The sequence below is a fragment of the Mercenaria mercenaria genome, chromosome 1 (assembly GCF_021730395.1).
Source record: "Mercenaria mercenaria strain notata chromosome 1, MADL_Memer_1, whole genome shotgun sequence".
Classification (NCBI taxonomy): Eukaryota; Metazoa; Mollusca; class Bivalvia; order Venerida; family Veneridae; genus Mercenaria; species Mercenaria mercenaria.
Window position 1 is genome coordinate 87,665,968 of NC_069361.1, and position 12,089 is coordinate 87,678,056.

Below are 12,089 nucleotides of genomic sequence, written 5' to 3' on the forward strand. Positions count from 1 at the left end.
TCTGTATGAAAATGTACATTTCGTAGGCCGCGGTCTTGATAAATCGTAAAATTTCTTTTATTCCCCCGGCCAATTTACCATCAAAAATAATCATCATGTAGGTGAAACTATCCTCTATCAGATTCATTTAAGAAAATACATATATATTTGAAATTTAAGCCGTATTTTAAATAATAAAAGTCCATTTCGTAGACGTAAAGTCCATTTCGCGAAATGGAGTCCATTTCGCACTCTATCCCTACCGGTTCAATGGTATGGTATAGGTTTATCATCCAAGCGTTTCGGTAAACCAGATTTGTTTGCGGAAGTGAAAATTATTTTATTATTATTATTTTGTAATCCCTGTTTGAACTTTTTTCGAGAATAAAATGGATCTGAATTCATTCTCTCTAGGAAATGCTGATATTCTTCAAACGGTGGCAATGTTGCAATGGATTCAAAATGGCGATTCTGCAATGTTTGAAAAATTATCAACATTCAGACTTGGGTAGGCCGATAGATGTGACTATGTCATATGACTAATTTGTACTCTAACCTTCAAGCAAAATATACAGAAGGGTCTTCTGTATGTATATCATAGTATTTTTTTCAGCATAAAGATGTGGTAATAGGAGAGATCTCCGTGACGTCACGCGTTAACATATGTTTATCGGGTGGTTGGCAAAACAAATGTTTTCACACCGTTTGCGTATTGAATCAGAATTTTTAATTTTTAATAACTTTTTTGCTCATTTATGGATTTTCTAAATTCAAAAAGATTTGAAATACTAACAATTTTCATATTTTTGTATCCAAATATCTTTTTTCAGTGAATAACCATTTTAAATGACATATAATTTTAAAAAGCGGCGTAGTGATGTTCACAACCTTTAGAAAAACAGTGTAAGTTAAGCGTTTATAATTAATCCATTTTATTTCGAAATAACAATTAAAAATAATCAATAAATTGCTTGTTTTATAACCTTTCCTTTGATCAAAAAAATATTTATGTAATTTGTGTTTTTAGGAAGTTTAGACCGTTAGAAAAACATCACTGTTTACAAAAAAACATGGACGATCGGCTTCTGCCCACCCGATCACTGTCTTATCAGTTCTAAAAATAGAAAATACACCGGATTTGTATACAAACACGATCTCTCCTATATACCAAATTTATACTTACTAAAAAGTGACGCTAGCCTAGCAAACCTTACTTGTTTGGATTATGGGATGGTCTAGTCTAGACAAGCTTACTGTCGCTGAGTGACTGCTTTTGAATTTCTGACTTTTGCAGCTTGACCGTCCCAATATAAAACAATCTGTATACGTCGGATTAGTTCGATTAAGTCTAGTCCAAATAGTAGGACATTTCGGGACAGCGTGATTAGTTTTGACTGTCGCTGTCTCCGTCACATCCGAACTTATTCTGCATATTTCTGTTAGGAAATCACCTAGTCAAAAAAAATTCGACGTTCAGATTGTTTTGTATTTGTGACTGGCAATCTAAACGTCAAAACTTTGAAGGACCAAAATAATGGAAAATGAATCACAGTACACAGTCATACATGTAAAGTTAAGAAGTGTCTAGGGGTACGGATCCGTACCTCTAGAATCTGATTTTAAAGGTACGGATCTGTACCTCTAGACAAGCCTGTTCGGGGTTTTCTAGGGGTACGGACCTCCTTCTAGAGATTTAGGGTTATTTACATCTTAAATTTTGTTGAAAATGAAATAACAAATAAGACTTAACCAGTGTTCACTTAAAACTTGGAACTAAATGGTTTACAGATACCAGCGTTCACCCGATTGTTTACCTTTTCTTTCAAAACCTAAATAACCGAGGAACCAGAGCTCCAGATAAGATGAGTATTAGTGTAAATTACGCTTTGAAATAATGCATATACGCATGTCTGATAATTTTTAAGCTTATAAAAATGTATATGAAATTACAGAAGCGCATGCAATGACTTTTTACTAGCGTAAACAAAATCTGAATCGTCTGGATGCTTTATGTAACAGAGCACGATCGGTATTAATTCTCCCACATTGAACGTACACACGCATTGAATGGTGCTCTATAAACCTAGGTTTAACTATTTTTTACACTCAATGCCTGCGTATATCAAATAGTTGGGAATTAATATTGATGGTACGGTAGTGTATTTTAAACGGCGTCGAGTGTATTTTAAAGAACCAGTAACTTTACATGACTGTGTACTGTGATTCATCCTCCATTATTTTGGTCCTTCAAAGTTTTGACGTTTAGATTGCCAGTCACAAATATAAAACAATCTGAACATCAAATTATTTTGACTACTATTTACTGAAACCGGTGTCAGGGTAGATATCTCCTTGCACCTGTCACATCATATTTTCGAAGATTTAAGTCTCTTATTTAAAATTTTGAATTAAAATCAACCTATTTGAAGTTTCTTCATGAATATTAATGTTTCATTTATTAAAGCAAGTAAGTCTGACCAGTATATTGTGACTTTTTTTTGGATTTTTTAATGTCTTCGTTTTCCTAATAGTAAAATGCAGATACGGGTAAGGCTTAAAGGGATGACAACTGTAAAATATCAGATCATAAAATAAGTCACCCCGATAAGCCAAATGAGTAAGGCTAGGGATGGTCTATCTAATGAATGGAAGTGTCTAGCCATACGGTGACCGGATGCATAGCCTCTATGCTAGGGTTTTTTTAGCCGGCAGTTAATGAATTTATTTATAAGTGTAATAAATTAATATAATTTATCATATAACCAAAGCAACTTGAAACTTTACAAAAAATTGTGGATCACTATTGGGTGCAACTTTCATCAGGTTCGCTCAACAGTCAGGGGTGTAACTGTTTCAAGTTATCACAGTTAATAACCCATTTGAGTTATTGGGTTTACTTTCATAACTTGTTTCAGTTATCAGAAAATATTACAAAGCCTTCCTGTGTCAATTCCTCATTGTGAATGTGACTAATGCAATCATTTCCTGAATCCTTGGCCTTTTGTCTTTCCAGCTATGCAGTAAATTTTTTTACGCAAGGCTGATAAAGTCTTACGCAAATGGTTTTAATGCTATAAAACTCTAAACATCCCATTATGTTCATCAGGTCATGATCAGACTAAAAGAGAATTTGATTAACCACAGTTTGCTACTAATTACAATTTAAAGGTCACTTTGTGAGAACAGCAGAAAGGCTTTCTTTGATTAACTTACCTGGGTTATCTATATTTTATAACTAATACAGGTTATAAAATTCTTGAATAAGTAACTGAAATAGGTTACATAACTTAAAACAGTTACACCCCTGACTGCTCAAGTAACAAGAGTTTTTGACTCATGGGAAAAATATTTCAATTAGCCACAAAAGTTTTTCTATATTTACAGATACATATAGCCAATATTAATAAAGGAAAAGCCTTACCTAGTAAGTTTTCCTGTAATATTCATTACTGCTGCAACTGAGTTCTCTTCATTTGACTTCAGGTATGAGATATACCAGCGTATGAGTGGAGAAAGGGAGGTGGATGCTCTAAGGACTCAGACTATCGCAGGAATAGCAAAATATATTAAAGACCACCCTAAAGCTTCAAAAGAAGAACTCCAGAAAGAAATTGCAAAACACATCTTTGCATTTGCTCACAAAGTGGAGAGTCTCTAATGTACTGTTGTTTGACCCATCGCACCTTTCAAGTACCTCAGATAGATCTGATTTTCTTTATAGATCTACCTTGGATCCAGATTTTACTTCTACTTGGGCTGGATATTTTGTTACATAGATAAGTGATATAGATAATATTGATGAATATGTAATAAACTCACTATATTAAAGCTGATGGCAATGTGTGAAAAACTGAGATTAGCCAGAGCAAAAGTGCAATTTATAAATTAGTTGATGAACAGCTGTTGATAGCACTCCCAACTTTCAAGTCTTCCTTTCCCATGTAATATTGTTTCGAAAGAATCTTTTCAAGTCCCAGTATAAAAATTTAGAATGGTTGTTAACCACGATTATTTTATATTAATAATGCAGTATGGTGCATTGTGTAATATAATCTCCTACTCTTTTATAGAAACTTATTGGTTTTGTTATTTTATGTTTAATTTATACAGTAATGTGTGTTCTAATAGAATATGAAATCTTGGATCAGTTCAAATTGACAATTTTTTTTTAACGGATAAGGATTGAGACAGTCTTCTCCAACAGCTACAGTATTTATATAATCATATATATGTATTTTAGGCCTTATTTAAAAACAAAAATGTTACTAGAATATATTTGAAACAGTCAAGAAAGTTCTTGTAAACTGACTACTGTGTACAGAGTGTTAATTTATGCAAAAGTGATAAAAGAACATGTTTGAAACAGTCAAGAAAGTTCTTGTACACTGACTACTGTATTAATATACGCAAAAATTATAAAAGAATATGTATGAAACAATCAAGAAAGGTCTTATACACTGACTACTGTATGTATTTATTTACGCAATTTTTTTTAAAAGAAGCTTGAAACAGTTATGAAAGCTCTTGTAAACTGACTTTTCTGCATATATTTAGTTACACAAAATGTTAAAAATGTGTTTGATACAATGAAGTTAGGTCTTGTAAATTGATTTTAATGTACAATAGGTATTTATTTACAGAAATAAATGTTAACAGTATGTGTTTGAAACTGCATATAAAAGGTCTTGTAAAATGATTTTGTAGACAAATAAAAATTATTATTTTTGAAGAAAAAAGAACATTTATTTTTGTATCGGATATTAAAAGTAAGCTTGCCTAATTCATAAAAAGCTCACAATTGCATTAATGGTAACATAGTGAAGTTTATGGTTACATGTATGTTAACTGGTTGTGAAGACTGGACAAAATTAATTCAAATGAAGTACATAATTATATCGCATGTTTAAATATACAGAATATATGTATCTGATTGAATAGTCTGTCAGTTGTTGTAGCTGTTAACATGTACCCCAGTGGTATTTTTACTCCAAATATTGTATTTTATATCTGTTTAAGATAATATATCATTGTACCTCTTTATTTTAGATATTGTCATTTTTCATCTTTCTGCTCATTTATACATTTAAGTCCATGGTAAAAAAAAAATTGTCTAAAACAGAATTTGTTATTTTATAATTGCTTGAAATCTAGTATCAAGTTGCCATGCCATTTTAGCTCGACTATTCAAAGAATAGGTAGAGCTATTGGACTCACCCATGCGTCGGCGTCCAAATTTGGTTAAGTTTTTGTATCTCAGTAACCACATGTGGGAATGCATTGAAACTTCACATGCTTATTCACTGTAATAAACTGACTTACATTGCACAGGTTCCATAACTCTATCTTGTTTTTTCACAAAATTATGCCCCAGTTTCGACTAAGCTGTTTTTGGTTAAGTTTTTAGCTCGACTATTCTTCGCTGTTTTTGGTTAAGTTTTTAGCTTGACTATTCAAAGAACAGTCTAGCTATTCTACTCACCCTGGCGTTTGTGTCGGCATCACACCTTGGTTAAAGTTTTGCATGCAAGTACATATGGCTATCATTTAAAGGCATATAGCTTTCAAACTTATTTTTTCTTTTTCTAGGTCAATTACCAACATCACTAGGTCAAGTCCCAAAACTCCGACATGTATTTTGAGAAAATTATGCCCCCTTTTAGACTTAGAAAATTCTGGTTAAAGTTTTACATTCAAGTTACTATCTCCAAAACTAATGCAGATATTGAATTGAAACTTCATGTGTCATCGGGGTTATAATACTAGTTGAAAGCATCAAGTCCCATAACTCTGACCTTCATTTTGGCCAAATTATGCCCCCTTTTGGACTTAGAAATTCCTGGTTGAAGTTTTGCGTGCAAGTACATACAGCTATTACTAAAAGGCATATAGATTTGAAACTTATTTTTTCTTTTTCTAGATCAACTACCAACATCACTGGGTCAAGTCCCATAACTCTGACATGTATTTTGGGCATATTATGCTTCCTTTTGGACTTAGAAAATCCTGGCTGAAGTTTTACATGCAAGTTACTATCTCCAAAACTAATGCAGATACTGGATTGAAACTATATTTATGCCCCCCTTCGAAGAAAGAGGGGTATATTGTTTTGCAGATGTTGGTCGGTTGGTCGGAATGTAGACCAATCCGTTTCCGGATGATAACTCAAGAACGCTTGGGCCTAGAATCATGAAAGTTGATAGGAAGGTTGGTTATCACCAGCAGATGACCCCTATTTTGAGGTCTTTATGTCAAAGGTCACAGTGACCCTGAACAGTTAACTGTTTCGGATAATAACTCAATAACGCTTGGGCCTAGGATCAAGTTAATAAAATGTTTATCATTTATGGCAATATTCCTGCTTTTGGGGCAACAATTCGAATAGTCAAGCATTGGCTGTCTTACAGATAGCTCTCGTTCTTTATTCAAGGAAGCGGATTCAAGAGTGATTCAAATAAGCAAAGCTCAACTCTTTCATCATTGTCCAACCAAAATCAACTTGAGCTTTTCCTGAAGGTGATCCATACTCCTGTATGTTTTGACAGTTTCGATGTGAAACAAGAGCTCGTCAAACACGAAATGCCCCCCTTGATGCATTCAGTAATTGCACAAGGAACAAAAATTATATGCTCACTGTAAACAAAAGTTCTACTGTTCTGGTTCAACCTGACCTTGACCTTTAACCTATTGACCTAAAAATCAACAGGGGTAATCTGCTGGTCAGGATCAACCTCCCTATTAAATTTTGTGATCCTAGGCCCAAGCGTTCTCAAGGTATCTTCCGGAAAGGGTTTAACTGTTCCGGGTCAATGTGATCTTCACCTTTGGCCTACTGACCTCAAAATCTACAGGGGTCGTCTACTGGTCATGACCAACCTCCCTATCAAGTTTCATGATCCTAGGCCCAAGCATACTCGAGTTATTGTCTGGAAAAGGTTTAAATGTTACGGGTCACTGTAACCATGACCTCTGACCTACTGATCTTAAAATCTGTAAGGGTCATCTGCTGGTCAAGATAAACCTCTCTATCATCTATTATGACCCTTGGTCTAAGCATTCTCAAGTGATCATCCAGAAGCTGTTTAACTGTTCCTGGCCAATGTGACCTTGAACTTTGACCTAATGACCTCAAAAATCAATGGGGGTCATCTGCTGGTCTAGACCAATCTCCCTATCAATTTTCCTGATCCTAGGCCCAAGCATTCTTGAGTTATCGCCCGGAAACCATTTTACTGTTTCTGGGCACTGTCACCTTGACCTTTGACCTACTGATCTCAAAATCAACAGGGGTCATCTGCTGGTGATGACCAACCTCCCTATCAACTTTCATGATCCGAGGCTCAAGCAACCTTGAGTTATCATCAGGAAACCATTTAACTGTTCAGGGTCACTGTGACCTTGATCTTTGACATACTGACCTCAAGATTAATAGAGGTCATCTGCTGGTAATGACCAACCTCCCTATCAACTTTCATGATCCTAGGCCCAAGCAACCTTGAGTTATCATCCGGAAACCATTTAACTGTTCAGGGTCACTGTGACCTTGACCTTTGACATACTGACCTCAAAATCAATTAGGGGTCATCTGCTGGTCATGACCAACCTCCCTATTAACTTTTATGATCCTAGGCCCAAGCGTTCTTGAGTTATCATCTGGAAACGGATTGGTCTACATTCAGACCGACATCTGCAAAACAGTATACCCCTCCTTCATCGAAGGGGGACATAAAAGTACAAGAGGGCCATGATGGCCCTGTATCGCTCAGCTGAGTACCATTGCTCAAAATGATATGATCAAGTTTTGACATAGAGCACATAGGCATACACATTAAATATCATCAGGATAAACATTTTCTTGTAACAGTCCCTTTTGACCTGGTCAGGGTCAATTTTCATACCAAGTTTGAGGGCCCTAGGCTCAAATGCTGCATTTTTGTACTAACATTACTCTTCCTTACCCTGGAAGACTTAAATAACATTTAAAACCAATCTCATTAGATGCTGCTGAGATATATTCATTTACATAAAATAAAGGGAGGTAATTTGTCATAAATTCATTCAAAAGTTATCCACCCTGATTGTCCGAGTCCATCTGATGGCACAAATGACATTTCAAATCAGTATCTTAATTGGATACCGAGATACACCCATTTTAATTTGAAACAAAGGGAGGTAATTTGACATAAAATCAGTCCATAGCTATCTACTCTGATTGCCTCAGTCCAACTAAAGACAATAATGAAATTTCAAATGAGTTCTATAAATATTTATCGAGAAAAATCCATTTTTATTAAAATCAGGGGAGGTAATCATGCATTGGTATATGCATGTAGAAGATACAGAGTACACGCCTATACAACAATATATTAGGAAAGTATTCATTTCAATAAATGTTCAATCAAGAGTTATCTTATATGACTATTTCTTACCATGGAATCTTCACTGATTGTCCAAGTCCATCTGTTGACATAAATGAAATTTCAGATCAGTATCTTCATTAGTGACGGAGATATACTCATTTTTATTTGAAATAAAAGGAGGTAATTTGACATAAAATCAGTCCATAGTTATCTACCCTGATTGTCTCAGTCCAACTTATGACAATAATGAAATTTCAAATAAGTCTTATAAGTACTTACTGATGTAAATCCATTTTGATTACAATCAAGGGAGGTAATCAGATATAAAATAACTCTGGAACCTAGGATTGGATCTGACAGATTCGTCATGGAATCCAAGATTTATTGTTGTTGAAGATATTTTGGAAGTTTGTATCAAGTCAAACCATAAATGAAGTCTCTATACGGCTGCAAAAGCCAAAATAGCAAATTTTGGACCTTTAAGGGGCCACACTCTGGAGCCCATGATGGAATCTGGCCAGTTCAAGAAAGGGACCAAGATCTTGTGGTGATACAACTTCTGTGCAAGTTTGAACAAAATCAAATCACAAATGAAGCTGCTATTGTGCAGACAAGGTCAAAATAGCTAATTCTGGCCCTTTCAGGGGCCATCACTCTGGAACCCATAAAGGAATTTGGCCAGTTCAAGAAAGGAACCAAGATCTTATGGTGATACAAGTTGTGTGCAAGTTTGGTTAAAATAAAATCATAAATGAAGCTGCTATTATGCAGACAAGGTCAAAATAGCTAATTTTGGCCCTTTCAGGGGCCACAGCTCTAGAACCAATAAAGGGATCTGGCTAGTTCAAGAAAAGAACCGAGATCTTATGGTGATACAAATTGTGTGCAAGTTTGGTTAAAATAAAATCATAAATGAAACCACTATCGTGCAGACAAGAAATTGTTGACGCACGGACTGACGGACGAAGGGTGATCCCAAAGCCAGTGAGCTAATAAAAGGGAGATAATTCAAGACAAGGGTTGTAGTTCTTGTGCTACATGCTCTCATTGCCATAAATAATTGTATCAATTTATGTTGAAATTCTCATACGAGTATTTAAAGTTATTGCCAAAAACATTGTTTCAGATAGGCATTCTTCCAAGAACTTGAGACACTATACTCCACTATTCCTATGCACTTGCCAACAAAGTGGAGTTTCTCTAATTTTCACACTAAAGTACATTGTCACTATGAACAAGTTTCAATTGAACATCTTACATAAAGAAGATAATGGACTTTATTAAAAAAAACTTTAACCAAAATTTCCAAGAAAAGGACATAATTTTGGAAATATTGCAGATAGAGCTTCATGAACATTGTGGCTACAAGCAATATGTTTCAACTGAATATCAAGTAATGAAGATATTGGACTTCATACCTCAAAATAAATAGGGATCTTCTTCAAACAGTATTTATTACTTGAAGTTAAAAAAGCTCTTACTAAGCTATTATGCTTTCTTACTTAGAGCCTGGAAATGAACAAAATATGGTCCCCTGTTACCTTGACCTTTGAGCCACTGACCCCAAAGCGGACTGGGATATTTGTCTAGTTGTACTTAGTCATTGTTTAAGGTTTGAAAACCATTCAGCCTCTTTCTTACTGTCACCTTGACCTTTCACCTATTGACCACAATAAAAATGGGGATCTACCTGATTTGTTTGTTTGTTTTGGGTTTAACGCCGTTTTTCAACAGTATTTCAGTCATGTAACGGCGGGCAGTTAACCTAACCAGTGTTCCTGGATTCTGTACCAGTACAAACCTGTTCTCCGCAAGTAACTGCCAACTTCCCCACATGAATCAGAGGTGGAGGACTAATGATTTCAGACACAATGTCGTTAATCAAATAGTCATGGAGAACATACGCCCTGCCCGAGGATCGAACTCACGACCCCGCGATCCGTAGACCGACGCTCTACCTACTGAGCTAAGCGGGCGGGCTTTCGGGGATCTACCTGAAGTGATGCTAAGTCGTCATGTAAAATCTGAAAGCTGTAGCTAAATTGTGTGACTTATAGCCCAGAAATGAAAACAAGTGGGTCATGATGACCCTGGATCGCTCACCTGAGTAATATGAGCTACATGTTTCAAATGTCAAACTGATGATAAAATACTAAGAAAGTCAGTAGGTCACATTCATTGTCAATGAAATTCAGTTTTACAATTTGTGTGCAAAACTGTGAAAGTCATCAATATTTCAAGGCTGTATCTTAAAAACCAAGAAAGTAGGTCAGTAGGTCAAGGTCACGATCAAGTGACATCATATTACTTGGGGGTCATCAGGTAATTATAATTAAATAGTCTTGGAAATGGATCAGATGATTTTTTAAGCATTTTTCCTATATAACTCACATAATAACTAAGTTACCCCAGGGCGGGGCCTCTTTTAACCCCAGGGGTGTAATTTGAATAATTTCGGTAGAGGACTACTAGACAATGCATCATACCAAATATCAAAAGCCTATGTCGTATGGTTTCTGACAAGATTTTTAAAGCTTTTTCCTATATGTCTATATAAAACTTGGGAACCCCAGGGCAAGGCCTCTTTTCACCCCAGGGTAAAATTTAAACAATTTTGGTTGAGGACCATAAGACAATGCTACAAACCAAATATCAAAGGTCTAAGAGTTGTGGTTTTAGACAAAAAGATTTTTAAACTTTTTTTCCAATAAAAGTCTATGTAAAATTTGCAACCCCTGGGGCGGGGCCATATTTGACCCTAGGGGGATAATTTGAACAATCTTGGTTGAGGACCACTAGATGATGCTACATACCAAATATCAAAGCCTTAGGCCATGTGGTTTTGTACAAGAAGATTTTCAAAGTTTTCCCTATATAACTCTATATAAACCATGTGACCCCCGGGGCGGGGCCATATTTGACCCTAGGGGGATAATTTGAATAATCTTGGTAGAGGACCACTAGATGATGCTACATACCAATTATCAAAGCCCTAGGCCATGTGGTTTTGTACAAGAAGATTTTCAAAGTTTTCCCTATATAAGTCTATATAAACCATGTGACCCCCGGGGCGGGGCCATATTTGACCCTAGGGGGATAATTTGAACAATTTTGGTAGAGGACCACTAGATGATGCTACACACCATATATCAAAGCCCTAGGCCCTGTGGTTTTGGACAAGAAGATTTTTTAAGTTTTTCCTTTCGGTTGCCATGGCAACCAGAGTTCTGCATGGAATTCAATTCTTTGAACAATTTTGAAAGGGGGCCACCCAAGGATCATTCCTGTGAAGTTTGGTGTAATTCTGCCCAGTGGTTTTCAAGAAGATTTATTTAGGAAATGTTGACGGACGGACGACTGACGCCAGACATTGAGCGGTCACAATAGCTCACCATGAGCCTTTGGCTCAGGTGAGCTAAAAATACCAGAAATTAAGTCAGGTCTCTATGACCATGACCTCTGAGCCACTAACCCCAAAGTCAACAAAGACCTTCCTCTAGTGGTACTTAGTCATCGCATGAAGTTTGAAAGCTAGAGCTATTATACTGTGGAAAATGTTGATGGAAGGATGGGACTTGCCAACAATATGGGCATTTCCTCATGGTAGTGAAGCTTTGCATGAGAATCCCCACAAGTGGCTTCTGAGAAATAAATTGTAGACCTGAAAGAATGTCTATGTGGAGGACAGACATAGCAAAGCTTTAAAAATAGAGACATAATTATTCAAGATAATTCTTGGGGTGGATTGGCAGT

At 35.9% G+C, this 12,089-nt stretch overlaps 1 protein-coding gene across 1 annotated transcript; it reads left to right on the forward strand.

Annotated features, from left to right (window-relative positions):
- Positions 1–273: 273 nt before the first annotated feature.
- LOC123531495 (uncharacterized) lies at positions 274–5,100 on the forward strand. Its single transcript, XM_045312526.2, has 2 exons — positions 274–487; positions 3,463–5,100. The coding sequence occupies exons 1-2, from the start codon at positions 369–371 to the stop codon at positions 3,635–3,637; spliced, it is 294 nt and encodes a 97-aa protein (XP_045168461.2). The 5' UTR covers positions 274–368; the 3' UTR covers positions 3,638–5,100.
- The last annotated feature ends 6,989 nt before the right edge of the window (positions 5,101–12,089 follow it).